The sequence below is a fragment of the Sciurus vulgaris genome (assembly GCF_902686455.1).
Source record: "Sciurus vulgaris genome assembly, chromosome: X".
NCBI lineage: Eukaryota > Metazoa > Chordata > Mammalia > Rodentia > Sciuridae > Sciurus > Sciurus vulgaris.
In genome coordinates, this window is record NC_136471.1 from 91,408,287 (window position 1) to 91,425,287 (window position 17,001).

General features: G+C 37.6%; 1 protein-coding gene across 14 annotated transcripts in view; it reads left to right on the forward strand.

Moving 5' to 3' along the window:
* Positions 1 to 17,001, forward strand: part of HUWE1 (HECT, UBA and WWE domain containing E3 ubiquitin protein ligase 1) — a 141,079-nt gene that overhangs the window by 87,554 nt on the left and 36,524 nt on the right. For all 14 annotated transcript variants that reach the window (XM_079123740.1, XM_079123738.1, XM_079123739.1 and 11 more), the window contains 17 exons: positions 211 to 333; positions 826 to 1,063; positions 1,538 to 1,768; positions 2,655 to 2,777; positions 3,285 to 3,380; positions 3,812 to 4,081; positions 5,192 to 5,344; positions 6,954 to 7,081; positions 7,286 to 7,367; positions 8,033 to 8,209; positions 8,810 to 8,969; positions 9,294 to 9,652; positions 12,143 to 12,338; positions 13,514 to 13,681; positions 15,025 to 15,170; positions 15,572 to 15,638; positions 16,763 to 16,980. In XM_079123740.1, coding sequence (XP_078979866.1) covers positions 211 to 333; positions 826 to 1,063; positions 1,538 to 1,768; positions 2,655 to 2,777; positions 3,285 to 3,380; positions 3,812 to 4,081; positions 5,192 to 5,344; positions 6,954 to 7,081; positions 7,286 to 7,367; positions 8,033 to 8,209; positions 8,810 to 8,969; positions 9,294 to 9,652; positions 12,143 to 12,338; positions 13,514 to 13,681; positions 15,025 to 15,170; positions 15,572 to 15,638; positions 16,763 to 16,980 — 2,935 coding nt within the window. The remainder of the gene's footprint in view (positions 1 to 210; positions 334 to 825; positions 1,064 to 1,537; positions 1,769 to 2,654; positions 2,778 to 3,284; positions 3,381 to 3,811; positions 4,082 to 5,191; positions 5,345 to 6,953; positions 7,082 to 7,285; positions 7,368 to 8,032; positions 8,210 to 8,809; positions 8,970 to 9,293; positions 9,653 to 12,142; positions 12,339 to 13,513; positions 13,682 to 15,024; positions 15,171 to 15,571; positions 15,639 to 16,762; positions 16,981 to 17,001) is intronic.

Genomic DNA, 17,001 nt, shown 5'->3' on the forward strand with positions numbered 1-17,001 from the left:
CCTCCTGCCTCAGCCTCCCAAGTCACTGGGATTAAAAGCACGCTTCTCTTATCTTTGAAATTTTAATAACCATACTAGTCACCCACCTGCTTTCCAGTCAGTCAATCACTGTGGTGCATTGTTAAATTTTACACTTAGCTTCTTCTATGTGAATTTCCCAATTGCTTTTGTGACAGAAAAGGTTAAATTTTTGCTTTCTCCCTCTTTCAGGCTGACATTCTTCATCTGTTCAGTTGGTTTCACCTCCCCAATGCTGTTTGATGAAAGGAAGTATCCCTACCACCTCATGTTGCAGAAATTTCTCTGTTCTGGAGGCCACAATGCTCTTTTTGAGTAAGGGTCGCTTTTCTTCATAGAGAAGCATTTCTTTTGAAGTTTGGTCTTTTCTGTGTGCCTTGCTATAATAGCCATTTGTTGGACCCTTTCATATTCTGGGAACCAGCCACATGTGTCTCTGTTTTCCTTGGAGGGTGGTGGGTGGTATTTAGCCTGTCCTATGGGTGTTTGTCAGGCCTTCTGCTTTTACTCATTTGGCTTCTGGTTTTTAATAGACTTCTCTGTTTACGTTTTTCTGAATATGATAAACTGTTTTACTTTTCTAGATCAGAGTATTTCTAAGCCGAGTTTTAGTGGTATATGTGTATGTGTGCATTTTTTTAGGCTTTGAAAAGTAAAACTAATAAATGTTGGACAAATTTAAAATAGTAACTCTTAAGAGGAAGATCACATACTCATGTAGACATTGGGGACCCTTTAAATGTAAATCATCCACCTTATCTAAAGTACTAATATTCTATCCCCATACTTTCTCATATCTGAATTTAGAACTTTCAACTGGGCTCTCTCCATGGGAGGCAAAGTTCCTGTGTCTGAGGGATTGGAACATTCAGACTTACCTGATGGCACAGGAGAATTCCTAGATGCCTGGCTTATGCTTGTGGAAAAGATGGTGAATCCCACCACGGTACTTGAATCTCCACATTCATTGCCTGCCAAATTGCCAGGAGGTGTCCAGAACTTTCCACAATTCAGTGCTCTTCGTTTCCTTGTGGTAACTCAGAAAGTGAGTATTCAGCATTCTAAAACCAAGCAGAATTTCTTGTGCTGACTGGGTTAATTCTTACTTTGCTCTCCTTACAAAAATAATATCAGGTTTGTTTTTTGTTTTGCAATACTGATGATTAAACCCAGGGCCTTCTGTGTGCTGGGCAAGTGCTCTTCCACATGTATCCCAGCTCAATAATATGATTATTGAGGAAAATAGGATTCTAGACCCAGATAGGGCAGCCTATGGAAGAGGATAGAGATCATTTGAGAATTTTCCATATGTGGACGTATGAACTATGAACTTCAGATTGATACTTCCAGGATGAATTAAAGGCTCCTTCTTGATGATTCCTTGGGCTCTGGCAGTTCTTACCTAAAATTTTGTGGACACTGATTGTAGAAGAATTGTCCCAAAGGCTTGTCATCTCTTTCTCCTATGGCTTTGAATTGAGGCAAAAAGATCTTCACATACTTTTCAAATGACTTCCAGGCAGCCTTCACTTGTATTAAGAACCTGTGGAACCGGAAACCCCTGAAGGTCTATGGCGGGCGAATGGCTGAGTCCATGCTAGCCATTCTGTGCCACATCCTCCGAGGAGAGCCTGTGATTCGAGAGAGACTAAGCAAAGAGAAAGAGGGGACTCGAGGAGAAGAAGATTCAGGGCAAGAAGAAGGCGGCTCCCGCAGGGAACCTCAAGTCAATCAGCAGCAACTACAACAGGTAGACGGCTGGCCCCACACTTGTAGAACGTGCACTTTGTTCCTGATGAAATACAATGTTTGTGTATTTTCTAAGTTCATATACCACTAAGTGTCTGGTTCTATTAGCCAGGAAGTAGATTTAAATTCCCTTGTCTTTTAGCATTGTTTTGTTCTTTCTCCTGAGGAGAGCAGGAGTGTAGTCTTAGGTTTTTTTTAACAGGTAATACAGATTTGTGTCCTCTCCAGCATGTTCATTTTGATGTTCTCAGTTGCCTGTTCTTTGGAGTCAAACTGTGCTCAGCTACTTTTTGATTAAACTGTAAAAGGAAGGGATATTGTAGCTCATTAATTCTCCGACAAGAGCTTTCTAGAATCTGAGTCCCATACAAATCTTTTTTTTTTTTTAAACTTTTGAATAGATGTATAGGTCTCATTTTTAAAAATGGGTAGATCACTTTAGCATTTCCCCCCTGAATTTTTATATATGTAGGTTTTCTTTAAATCTAGTGTCTTGTTCAAATCTCTTTTATATATATGCATGCCCTTTTGATTATGAAAGTAATGCTTACTTTAGACTATTTATAATATACAGCAAAGTATTTTTTTAAAGGCATTCTAAGTTAATTGCACAAGATACTTATTGCTCCTTTCAAACTGTGGTATATAGTTTCCTTATGTATCAATCTTTATATTTCATGATTATTTCCTAGCAGAATTACTAGATCAATGTTTTAGATACTTTTTCTGTTGCCAGTTTTCCAGAATTTGGGGATCCACTCGTTCTTCTGTGTATGAGTCATATAAAGTTAGAAATTTTTGAGTTTACATCTTGAAAATTTTCCTATTTTAATTACATTTGGATTTTGCTATTACTGTGCTGCTGAGTGCTTAAATTTTTGTTACAGCTCATGGACATGGGGTTCACAAGAGAACATGCTATGGAAGCCCTCTTGAACACCAGCACCATGGAGCAGGCCACAGAGTACCTTCTAACCCACCCTCCTCCAATCATGGGAGGAGTTGTTCGGGTGAGCTGGCTTATAAATTCTTACAGGCCAGGGTAACAGTTTGATTGTTGGTATCCTTTTTACCTTCATTCTTCCATCATTAGTCTTTCTATAAATTTTTTCTCATTTTCACACTTCTCCATTGTCGACATTTTCTTTTTTGGATAACTCTCATTGTTTCTAATAGCCAGAAGTTTCCTAATCCTGTAGCTATGCAAATTATTACACTTTGTAGAAGAACCAACAGTCAGTAACCAGTACAAAATACATGGTTTTCTGACATGCAGAATATGTATTTACATTGAAGCCTTAATTTTCCTTGTGATTTCCCCTATTGTTCTTATGGGGATTGGGTAAACCTACTTACCTAGTTGTTTATATTTTTTACTACTGAGACATTCAGAACCTCTTCCACTCTCTAAAGCTTGTTTACAGAATATCTTGATTCCTTATGAGTTGGGGTTGCTTCTTTTTATGTTTCTTTGTTTGGGTTTTGGGTAAGTGTTGGGTTCTCTGTTGTCACTCTAGGATCTCAGCATGTCTGAAGAGGACCAGATGATGAGAGCAATTGCAATGTCTCTGGGGCAGGACATTCCAATGGATCAAAGGGCAGAGTCACCTGAGGTAACCAGCAAATGGCATATAAAATGGCTCTGCTCACTTAAGCTTAGTATTTCTGTGAACACTGTGCTGCTACTGCAGAGTAGTTGGATTAAAGAAAGACATGGGAGTACTCATTCATTCCAACCTTGCTTTGTCCTGAAGCTTTAGATCAGGCAGGGGAAGCATTAAAATGATTTTTTGGGAGGTAGTGTAGGATACTGTAGATAATTGGCAATGCTTTAGGGTATCGGAGGCATCCCCTTCAACCTTCTCTGCCTTAGCCCAACCTGTGTGACTTCCCTTGTACTTATCACTATACTTTGACCAAGGTATCAACTACTAGAAAAGATAGAAAGTATTCATATTGTGAGGTGACTATATTCCCAGGGTCTCCCTCATCTTTCCTCCTTCACCTCTCCTGTGTACTACTCTCTCTCCTTCTCTGTCTCCAGGAAGTTGCCTGTCGAAAAGAGGAAGAGGAACGAAAAGCTCGGGAAAAGCAGGAAGAGGAAGAGGCTAAATGTCTAGAAAAGTTTCAGGATGCTGATCCATTGGAGCAAGATGAGCTCCATACTTTCACAGATACCATGTTGCCAGGCTGCTTCCACCTTCTTGATGAACTGCCAGACACAGTGTACCGTGTATGTGATCTGATCATGACAGCTATCAAACGTAATGGAGCAGACTATCGTGACATGATTCTGAAGCAAGTAGTCAATCAGGTAAGCTCTCAAGGGACCAGAAAAATGTATGCAAAGTGATTTTCCTGCCATCTAACAAGCTGAATTCTGGAAATCCAGTATTTCTGTAATTTCAGTATGGTTCTGTTCTCTATTTGAATTCTTTTGAGGAAAATCTAACTTTTGCTTGAATGTTTTGTACAACTATTAATTTAATTATGTTACCAAAATAACTTTGGAAGGGAAAATCAAAACTTTCTCTAGTTGTCTCTCAGGTTCATCTAGAGTTCAAAATATCTTTCACTGTTGAACCAAGTTAGCCACGCCCTGCCTCAATAATTTGTTTTTTCTCTTCCTATTCAGCAACCATTTACTGATGGATACTTGTAACCCTTTCCCCCACCTGGCTATTTTTTCCTTTTTAGACAGTGTTTCCCCTCATTATAAAATGTATGCTAATTGTAGAAGTAGGGTAAGAAATAAATTACCCCAAATCCACACACTCATAAATAGCCAATTTCATTATATTCCTTTATTATTTTAATCATCCTATATATTTAAATCATTAAAATATTTTGTATAATTTCTAATCCTAGATTCAGGGAGAAAATTCAAAATTTAAAAATGTTTTGACCTATATAAGTATAACTTTAAGGCATAGAAACATAAAACTAAAAACTGGGTAAGAGATTTTCACAGAAATGTTTGGTTTCTTTAATCTGTATCAAGAGCTTAACAAATGATTTTAAGGAAACTTAAAACCTAAAGGAGCAAACTAAAAATGTACTGAAATTTCTTAGCATTGTCAGGGGTTTTTGTTTGATAATTCTGGGAGGGATTTTATGAAAACTTACTGATAGTATAAATTTGTAGAACCTTTTTGGAATTAAATTTACACAAAGAATTTTTTTAAACATTGATTTCCTTTAACTTAGAATGTAGGCTTCTTAAAATTAAGCCTAAGAAAGTAATTGTTTAGTGCTGACTACATTAACTTTCCTTAGACATTAAACTCCTATAAGTAAGTAAGTTACTATTTATTTACCTATTCTCAGGAAACATTTTGGGGTGAAGGGAGTATTTTAAAGGTTTGAGGATGTTTTCACAAACCTCATCTCTTTGCATAACTGGGACCCCTTTATGCTTTTCTAGGTGTGGGAAGCTGCTGATGTATTGATCAAAGCTGCTCTTCCCCTAACAACAAGTGACACAAAAACTGTGTCCGAGTGGATCAGTCAGATGGCTACCCTGCCCCAGGCCTCCAATTTGGCTACTAGAATCTTGCTTTTAACGCTACTTTTTGAGGTAAGATTTAGATCTTTCAGGCCCTGTAATTCATTCATGAAAAACTTATCAAACAACCACCACATTAGATATTGAAGAAAAGTATAAGGTGTGATCCCTGCTTTTCATGAACATAGTTTTCGATAAGTAAATGTGCGCGAGTAAAAACAAAATGAAAACATTCTGTGGATACATGAAATGTATCAAGTTTTTTCTGAATTTAGGAAGGATATACACATTGCTTCTGGACAGTGTGAGGTGGGCTTCTGAGAATAAGTCTTAATTTAGTTGAGTCAACAGATACGGGTTTAGTAGTTTCAAAGACGAATATTTAAATGATTATCATACTTGGGTCATGGGATATTTTTGCTTCTCTGAGGAAACCTAAATGGCAGCTGTATAAGCGTGAGAAATCTCTACTATGGAAATTAGATGTGGTCAGTGTTAAGGTAATAGGTGTCAGGTAGTCAGTTTTGTTCTTTCCCTACTCTGGTTAGTCAGCATATTATTTGAGGTAAGAGAATGATTTGGTCTAGACATGTTGTTCTTCCAACAAACACACAAACTCCTTAGGAAGCAGTTGACCTTGGACAAATGGTTCTTCATTTGTAGCTCATCATGTTTAGATAGCAACCTGAACTCAGTGGAATGAACCCTTTATAGCAACTCAAGAGATACATCCAATATGTATCAAGTTGTCATGGGGCTTTGTGTAAGTTTCAAAGTATTGAATGTGTGGCATCCTCAGTAACATTATAAAATAAACTTTAAGCCACTCATGGGCCACTATCTATAAAGAATCACAGGTAAAGTCTTGTATTCTAATCCTTTTTCTGTCCATTTAAACACTTTCAATAAGTGTATATAGACAGTTTTGTATGTTTTCATCCAGCATTGCAATTATGACTTTTCCCATATCATGCGTATCTTATTCTATATTTTCGATATTCTCAGTTCTCATTGGTAGTTGGGCATTAACTTCTAGTGGGTTTCTATTAAAAGGGGTATTTTAATGAAGCACCAATAAGGAGAACCACGAACTTTATTTAATTATTCCATCTTCCATGAAGATGGGCATAGTGGCCCACAATTGTAATTCCAGTAATTCAGGAGGCTGAGGCAGGAGGATGGCAAGGCGTTGAACTTAGTGAGACCCTGTCTCAAAATAAAATACAAAAAAGACACTGGGGATCTATCTTAGTGGAGCGCCCATGGATTCAATCTCCAGTAATATACAAAAATAAACTTATAAAGCTTATTCGTAACTCAAATGTTTAAAATCATAGTCAAGACAACAGAGTCTCAATGACAGTTCCTAAAAATATTAATAAGTTTCCATATTTCGCGCATATAAAGGTGCCAAAGATTATGTCGTAATATATATTTTTTAGTGGTGGAGATTACTAGATCATCACCGTTATTCTAGAGATATAAATTATGGCCCTTTTGACCCATGAGAAAACCAAAGCCTAAAGAATTTAAGTAATTCATCTCAGATTATCAGACTGATAAATGTAAGAGGTTGGATTTGAATTCAGCCAATTCTGTTTGTTTTATATGGTGCTAGTTGTTGGTACTGGTTGGAAATTTGAATGTCCTTGTTTTTTTTTTCCTTTGATAAATCAATCAGGAGTTGAAGCTACCTTGTGCTTGGGTTGTTGAATCAAGTGGCATCCTTAATGTCCTAATAAAGCTCTTGGAAGTAGTTCAGCCCTGCCTACAGGCCGCCAAGGAACAAAAGGAAGTCCAAACCCCAAAGTGAGTGATCCTAATATCTATCTTGGTTTCATTCTGTTCCCTTGGGACTTGGCCCATTGAGCTCAAGGCCTGAATCCAGCACTTTCCTGGGGCACATATGGGTCTGATCTTGAGTACTTTTGTAATATGCCTGATGAAGTCCAATTTTTCCCAATGTGTAACAGATTTCTGGCTTGCCCCAAACAAAACATTTCTCCCTTTTAGGTGGATCACTCCAGTGTTGCTCCTGATTGATTTCTATGAAAAGACAGCCATCTCCTCAAAAAGGAGAGCTCAGATGACTAAGGTGTGTGATACATAGTGTCTGTAGTGGACAGGATAGTTTACTCTCTGGAGGCAAGAGTACACCAGAAGAGAATATAAGAGAGTGGTGAAGGATATAAAGGTCCTTGACCAAGGTTTAAATCTTGGGGGAATCTTCTTTTATAAATGGGGAATTAGAATTGTCTTCTTAGGGAGCTGCTAAGGGCCTCAAAACTTTTTGTGGAAATAAATGTTAAAGGAATGTATGGAGGAGAGATGGCTCTTATGGTACCTGAAGAACAACTCATTGTACACAACAATGCAACTGAGTATCCAAAAGCAAGTGCTCCTTAGATGAAAATGAGTACATACCACATTATGTTTCTAAATTCTTAGAAACAAAATTCTTGGTCCAATACATCTCAAAGGAGCATTCCCCTTATGGGGGAAACAGAAGGAAAATAAGAGGATTGGAAAACAAGGACATAGATGGAATTTTTTGTTTTTGTTTTTTGTTTGCCTAGGGAGATATTTAGCAATGAGAGGGTAAATGCATATGAAAACTCCCCTGTGTTCAGACTTTATTAAACGTCCAGTGCATTTCTTTTTTCCTGGCTTAGTGTTAAGAGTGAACACTGATAAAGTTACTGTTTTTGGTAACAGTCAACCATGAAGGAAATACAAAGAATGTTTGTATTTTATATTTAGTACCTACAGTCCAACAGCAACAACTGGCGCTGGTTTGATGACCGCTCTGGGCGTTGGTGTAGTTACAGTGCAAGCAACAACAGCACTATTGACTCTGCCTGGAAATCGGGAGAGACAAGTGTGCGGTTCACTGCAGGCCGAAGAAGATACACCGTCCAGTTCACTACAATGGTGCAGGTACATGATCACCAGTGCTGTAAACTTTATTGAAAAGGGGAATATACTGGCTATGACTTTTGCTCTGCTTCATTCTGAAGCAGCATTAAGGAGCAGGAGTACCACTTATAATTTGGATATAGTTTTCAGAGAAGTGAGTCTAAAATGCTATTAATTAAATCATTGGTCTGCGGCAATTGGTGCTGTCCTTCCTGGAAGTTATTTTTTGAGTGTTCAGTCAAAGATTAGAGAGTGGTAATATATGGTTTCTGCTCTGTTCAGAAGCAAGTTTAGAATTTATTAAAGGGCCTGTGTATATCTCTTTACCTCTGGGAACCTTTGTGTTTTCTCTCTGTAAATTATGGGATAAATTGCCAAGGTTCCTTCCTATTATAGCATTTTGCCTGAATTGTCCCCCTTCCACACACCTATATAATTCCTTTTTTGATAGATTTTTTTTTAATGGGATCTTGCTGTTTTGCCCATGCTGGACTCAAACTTGGGGATCAAGTGACCCTCCTGCTTCAGCCTTCAGAATTACTAGGACTACAGGCATGTGCTGCCGTACCTGATGAGATTTTTCTTTTTTTTTTTTTTTTTTAATCTGTTTTGAATTTTAAGGTTAATGAAGAAACTGGGAACCGACGACCTGTGATGCTGACTCTCCTCAGGGTACCACGGCTGAATAAAAACTCAAAAAACAGCAGTGGGCAGGAATTAGAGAAGACACTGGAAGAAAGCAAAGAAATGGATATCAAACGTAAAGAAAATAAAGTCAATGGTATGGAATTTTTATTTTGAATATTTTAAGGAGTGGTTTTTTTTTTGTTTTGATTTGGGGGGGGGGCTTTGTTTTGTTTTAAGCTAAAATCAAGGTGCCTTTTATGACTTAAGTCTGGCAAATTTCATTGCAAATGATATCCTTTTCTGTCGGGTTGCTTAACATAAGTCCTCCCTTACCTATGCATTTTCATCTGACCTAAGAATTAGTGTTTGGTTTGTTTCTCCTAATAGGACCCAAGTTCTTTGGTGGTTACTTAAGAGGGAGAGGTATGGAAACAAACATCAGGTTAAACTGTCGATACTGCTATTTTTTCATTTGTAGAAACCCCTTTGGCCCTAGAGAATACAAACACTGAAAAGGAAACAAGCCTGGAAGAAACAAAAATTGGGGAGATCCTAATCCAGGGCCTAACAGAAGATATGGTGACTGTTTTAATACGGGCCTGCGTGAGCATGCTGGGAGTCCCTGTGGACCCAGACACTTTGCATGCCACTCTTCGCCTCTGCCTAAGGCTAACCCGAGACCACAAATATGCCATGATGTTTGCAGAGCTAAAGAGTACCCGCATGATCTTAAATCTGACCCAGAGCTCAGGCTTCAATGGGTTCACTCCCCTGGTCACTCTTCTCTTAAGACACATCATTGAGGATCCTTGCACCCTCCGTCACACCATGGAAAAAGTGAGTCTTTTGAGTGTCAGTTGCTGGTTTAGCTTTACCTCATAACTTTGGTCTCCTTGGTCTCAGAACCTACTTCTGGTTCTACATAGAGTGTATAATTAGCTATATATATTGCATATATTTTCCACCCTTATATACTGTTTTATTATAGTAGTGTATCATTTCTGGAAAATCCTCTCTGACAATTTAGGTTTCTTTAACCAAACCAAAAACTATCAGCACAAAACTAGGATATCTTCTCCTAAGTGTATGCCTTAAAGTTCTTTGTAGGAATGCCTCTGAGGTATTAATCCAAGAATGTTTTCAAAATACTGTATTTTGGGGTGTAAAAGTAAAGTTTTTTGAATGTTTGTATTTCCCAGGCACTGTGATAGGCATTTTAAAAATAACTGTTATACAGATCAGAAAACAAGTTTGTATGTTTTAGGAAATTTATAAAGCAGCGGAAGAAATGTCAAGGTAATTATTAAAAAATAAAATGTTTGGGCTGGGGTTGTGGCTCAGTGGCAAAGCACTTGCCTAGCATGTGTGAGGTACTGGGTTTGATTCTCAGCATCACATAAAAATAAATGAATGAAATAAAGGTCTATCAACATCTTAAAAAAATTAAAAATAAATAAATAAAAAATAAAACGTTTGGACCATCAACATTAAGATAAGTAGAGAGGTGGGAGATAAATATCTTACTAGTAAAGCTTTTCCATCTCTGTACTTTATAAAATTTTCTTGCTAATTTTTTTCAGCAGTCATCATATGACTGTGAATAGATTTCATTTCTATCACTCTTGTGATGTTTCCCACATTGATAAATAGCGTTAAAATATGCATTTTGACCCTAGCTTTGTTCATGTATAAGATGGTGGTTTTTTGAAATTCCTAGAAATTGGACCAAGAAGTATATTTTTTTTAACTTGCTTGCCAGAAATGTGGTACCAATTTATACTTCCATCTGTATACATCTCAGATTCTCAAGCAGTTCTTCACCCAGCCTAGATGATTTTGCCTTACATATGCAAAATTCCAATTTCACCTTACATAATACAAAAGCAAGAGGAAAACTATTAAAGGCAACATGTACAGTGATCCCATGGTCGGGTGATAGCCCAGCAGGGAAGAAATATGTATATCCAGATAAGTTTCAGACAAAAAAATAAATCTTAAAACTGAAAAATGCTAGAATTAAATAAAGGTCCTCATCGGACAAGAGAAAAACTTTCAGAGTTCTATAATAAATTTTATTTGACATGGAGAACAAAGAGAGATCAGTGACAGTTTTAACACATCAAATTTGCAAAGCAAAAATGCTTCATAATATCCATTGTTAGGTATAGGTGTAGAGAACTAGCCGAAAGCAATTTGGTGCCATCAGTGTAATATATCCTTTGACCTAGAAATTCTGAGTTTATCTGAAGACTAACATCAGGTATTCCAACATGTGCATGCACAAGAGTTTTCTCTGTGGACTTACTTATAATGTCAAGAAATTAGAGATCAAATATCCTGCAGTAGAGAACGAGATAAATTATGGCTTTACACAAATTACAACTTTTCTGTAGCTAAAAACATGAAAATAATAATTATGACCAGATACATAGAACATAAGGGCTAAAGGGCATGTGTCATTTTGTTTTATAAAATGGTCTTAGGATATCAAAAGATGACTGGGTGCAATGACATATGCCTATAATCCCAGTGACTCGTGAGGCTACGACAGGAGGATTGCAAATTGTAGGCCAGTCTGAGCAACTGAGGAAAGCCCTCTCTCAAAAATAAACAAGAACCTGGAATTTTAACTCAGTGGTAAAGGGCCCCTGGGTTCAGTCCCAGTAAACCCCTTAAAAAAACCAAAAAGATATTTATATTTGTGAACATCTTTTCACAAAGGAATAGATGAGAAGTACTTAAATTATTTTATTCATACTTTCCATGATTGACAAGTAATTTTATTAGAAGAACAAAATCATGGCTATGTCTAAGCCCTATGCTATGAAAGCAAACAGTCTGCAGTTTGATATGTCCTGTGACTGTCATTACTTTTTCAGACTGATGGTTGACTTTAGGCATAAAGAAAATATTTAATTTTGTTCTTATACACTAAGTGATTGTCATTATATATTTGAACCATTCTTGTTTAAAATTGTGATAGTATTTTGGGGGAGGCTAGGAACTGGCACTTAAATGTGGAAACTATGTGGGATTTATTGTCTAGACCCATCTTCTAATTTCTCTAAAGATTACATGAACTCTGGTCTAAGAATTGATAGTTTTGAGATGTGCTTAACTTTGTTATGAACCTTGTTTTTTTTTTTTTTTTTAATTGAGAAGGGATAGATTGGACCAAGTATATCATTCTCCCTAAAATCTAAAGGTATCCACTGTTTTGAGCCAGAGCTTGTTTAGTATTTTATTCCTTGTTAACCCTTCCATGGCTACAATTGTATTTTTAGAAAGTGGCATTTAATCAGCAGTGTTTCTCCCTCTCTTTGCTAGGTTGTTCGCTCAGCAGCTACAAGTGGAGCTGGAAGCACTACCTCTGGTGTTGTGTCTGGCAGCCTTGGCTCTCGGGAGATCAACTACATCCTCCGTGTCCTTGGGCCAGCTGCATGCCGCAATCCAGACATATTCACAGAAGTGGCCAACTGCTGTATACGCATTGCCCTTCCAGCACCTCGAGGTTCAGGAACTGGTGAGTTTCATTTGTTTCTGGCCTTTAGAAACACTAAAGTGTGTGACCTGGTATAATTTGAGAGATTTTTCTATGAAGAGATCTATAACTTAGAAAAATATTGGAGCATTGGCTGGTTGTTGCGTCAGTCAATTCAATAGGTAATTGAGTAATTTCTTTGGGCCCTGTCATAATCCATTAGAAATACGAAGGACTCATTCTGTCTAGTCTTTGCTTTCAAAGGAGAAGCTAGGAGCTGGCACTTAGATGTGGAAGCTTTGTGGAATAATAGGGCTTACCTGTACTTCATTTGTAAATAAAGTGATAATTAAAGATGAGATGGATATGTGACTAATGGAATACAGTGGGAAATTTGCAATCTCACCTGTGTATTCTTGCCAAAAAGCTGTGACCTGTTTTTCATGATGAGGAAAAAACTAGAATGCAATATTGTCTAATGTTTTATAAAACAACTGACCTAGATTCTTCGAAAAGTATTAATGCCACGAAATGGGAAAATTGCATGCATTTCTTCTATATAAGAGGAAACTAGAGCAATTATAGCCATCATCACTTTGGGTTCTGGATTCAGAGAAAGGAAATTGGGAAAATTTGAATAATACGTATTAGATAATATAATTGTATCCTGAGTGTTACAACAGTATTGTAGTTATATACGAAAATATGCTCTATCTTAGGAGGTGTGTGTAGGCATATTTAAGGATAATCAAATGGTAATTCTAGATATATGGATGTATATTTTACTGTCCTTTGAACTTTTCCATTGTTTCATGGGTTCGTACTTAAAAAAAAAAAAAAAAAAAAATGGGGAAGAGCACAGTTATTTTGGGAGCCCCAGCTATGTACTCATGGCATTTCTCGTGTGTGGTTTCATTTAACCCTCAAAATAAACAAAATCTAAAAATGAAAAACATGAGGTTTTTGAAGAATGAGAACTACATTTCAAGGTAAAATTTCTCTAACTCCAAAGCCTGTACTCCTCTATTACATTCTGTGGAGTTTAGAGAAGGCCAAAACCAGATTTTGTAGTATGCTACTTGAACTTCGGTTGAAAATGCACCCCTTTCCCAAATTTGTATACTATCCAAGCCTGCTTCTTAATCTGTCTTTGTTGGAAGCCTAGTTTAGGTGCTGGTTCACTATTAACTATTTATTTTCCTCTTATTTTGGCTTAGCTTCAGATGATGAATTTGAGAATCTTAGAATTAAAGGTCCTAATGCTGTACAGCTGGTGAAGACAACTCCTTTGAAACCTTCGTCTCTGCCTGTTATTCCTGATACAATTAAGGAAGTGATCTATGATATGCTGAATGCTCTGGCTGCATACCATGCTCCAGAGGAAGGTATATAGCTAGTCTACTTTAGGAGGCTGGGCACTTTAGGATATGTTTTTTCGCCATCATTTCAACCAAGTCATGGCTTAGAAAGCACTCACTATATGCTCATACTCTGGGTATCAAGATGAAGAAGACACAAGCCACATGTCTGAAGAAGCTGATATAGTATCTGTCATATAGTGTGATAGATGTCAGGGTAGTGAGTCCTTTGGCAAAGCAGCTGACTCTGGGGGTAAGCCAATTAAGAAAGTTTAGTATAAGTCAGTTCTGATATGAAAATGAAGAGATTGCCAAAGGTCCATTGTGTGAGAGTGCATTCCATAGATGGATGAAGGAAGGAAGATTTTAAAAGCGATGATTGGCCAGATGTGGTGATACCCACCTGTAATCTTAGCTACTTGGGATGCTGAGGCAGATGGATTGCAAGAATAAGGCCAGCCTCAGCAACTTAACAAGGCCCTAAAACAACTCAGTGAGTCCCTGTCTTCAAATTGAAAAATAAAAAGGTCTGGTAAAATAGTTTAGTAATAACGTACCCCTGGTTTCAGTCCCCATTAGTGCAATCAATCAATCAATCAATGGAGATTATAGCAGCATGTGAGCAGATTGAAAATTAAAAACCAGGAATTTGCTAATGTTTTCATATTAAAAACCAAAACATCTTTATTGCCCAAAGAGCTAGGGACAACATTAGAGGGTACAGCATGGCTTCATCAGTTTTGAGACCAACATTCCAATCCACCTTTTTTCCTAGTTAAGAGGCTACATGTAATACATGTATGCACTTAGAAAAAGCATGATTCAATTGCTTGGAACCCAAGGTTCTGTTCCATTCAGGTCCTTCTGGATTCTATTTAGGATGTACTTAATGAGATATCTACAGAATTGCCCAAAATATATGAATACAGCTTATAGTAAATTAAAACAGTCAAGACTTTCCCTTGCTTTTCATCCTTACAACATTCTGATCCACTTAAATGTTCTTGCTTTTTCTCTCACCACAGAACCTTTACCCCATCTCATATTCTTCCTTCCCAAAATAGTTTAGCCATAATAATCACACCAACCATTCATAGAGCTCACACTCACTGCACAAGCCATAGTACCAGATGTGTTCATTTAGACTTGGTAGTGACATCTGAGGAAAGTGAAGAACCTAAGTAAATCGTCTGTCATCACAAGGCTAGTGAGTATTAGAATGAGCCAAGCTAATAGTCATGGGTTGCTTAATGACAATGATACATTATGAGAAGTGTGATTTTGTTGCATAAACATCATATATTGCAAAAACCTAGATGCTAAAGCATATTAGACGATAAAAGTTTTATTTTTGATGTTTGTTTTTCTAGCAGACAAATCTGATCCTAAACCTGGGGGTATGACCCAGGAGGTTGGCCAGCTCCTGCAAGACATGGGTGATGATGTGTACCAGCAGTACCGGTCCCTTACTCGTCAGAGCAGTGACTTTGATACACAATCAGGGTTTTCCTTAAATGTAAGTCAATTTCAACAGCCTCTGTCTTTCCCTTTCCATTGCCTGTATATGCTTAGTATGTAGAGTTATGCCAGGGGAATTTCAAAAGTATTGATTTTGATATATTTATGAACTATCTGTTGCCTAAAAATGAAGATTAGAGTCTTCTTGCCCATCCACCCCCCACCCCAGTATTGAAATGATTCCTGAGTCTTTTCTCCCTTTCTTTACTTCTAATCTCCCAGTCACTTTGTTATAATGATAGCTTCCCACAGAGTATAGTGTAGAGGGAAAATGTAGTTAAAAGGTCAACTAAAGAGAATCTGTAGCATTTTCAAATGGTACCCTGGAACAGAGTCCTGTCATCTGGGGACAGCTGTCTTTGAAATTCATAATAGCTCAGGAGTTTTCTTCTTCCACAGAGTCAGGTCTTTGCTGCAGATGGTGCCTCAGCTGAGACTTCCACATCTGGGACTTCCCAAGGAGAGGGTAATGGTTTGCTTTCCTCCCTCTCATGTTGTTATTTCTTGGGAAGATGGCTTGAAGAAACTGTGGGGTTCATGGGCAGAGGGAAGGGAAATACAGGTGTAACTCTCACATTGACTTGTCTAAGTGAACTTCATCAGTGATGTGCTCAGTGTTCTATAAATAAGAGGTATCTATACACTAAAGTAATGAAACTATCTATTAACCTGTTGCTGTGGTAAAATCCTTCAGTTTTACTCTTTAAATCAGCCCTGTATTTCTTTTGGTGGCTTCTATAAGCTGTCTTTGATACTTGTGATACTATTCCAGCCATATAATATTTGTGGTGAACTCCTCCCTCATGACAGTGTCAGCAGTCTATTAGTAACTTTCTGTGAGTTAGAGAAATGTCATGTGCAAACAAGTCTTATAAGACCTTGCAAAATTACTTGTCCTTGGATAGGGAGAAGATCCTGTAAGGCCTATTTTAGGAGATATTTTTCTTAATATCATACTAATCCCTAGAGATAAATTAAAAAGTAAGTCAAATAGTGTTTAATGGGCTTACTGCCTATGTGAAATATATAGTATGGGTGATGGCAAGATAGTCAAGGGACATATTCATGCCCACTGTGTGGACAGATTTTAATTACAAAATGAGGTGCATTTTAAGAACTTTTTCTAAAGAGGGAGACTTAAAATGATTATAATGCAAGATAACTGCTCAAATATAAGTATGCTTAGATAATGTATAGTGGGTGTGTTATATCTTCATGTGTCTAGATTCTTAAGATAGAGCATTTATTCGAGCTGAACTAGATAAATGTGTGCCAGGAAGACAAAAGGGAAGGAAGAGGTAAAAGAGAGGGTACAAGTCATGTTTGGAGAACTATTAGTGCACTGTTACTTGATCATAAAATTTTAAGAGTAGGGAAATGGTGAGGGGATATATGAACAGCTGTGCAAATCCTCCTTGTTGTACTGTATCTACATGTCATGTCTGAGACTAGAGTCATCCTGGTTCTCTGTCCTTCAACTACAGTGTGAAAAAGTGTCTACTGACCTAAAGTGGAATAGAAGTTGTATTCTAAGACTTGACTTTGCATTATTCCAGTGTGGAGTTGAACCAGTGTTTGGTTCTTTCTCAGGAGCTTCAACTCCAGAGGAGTCTCGAGATGGGAAGAAAGATAAAGAAGGGGACCGGGCCTCTGAGGAAGCCAAGCAGAAGGGCAAGGGCAGCAAACCTTTAATGCCTACCTCCACTATCCTTCGTCTTCTGGCAGAGTTGGTGAGGTCCTATGTTGGTATTGCTACCCTGATTGCCAACTACAGCTACACCGTGGGCCAGTCTGAGTTAATCAAAGAGGTAATGTTTCCAGTTTTTGCT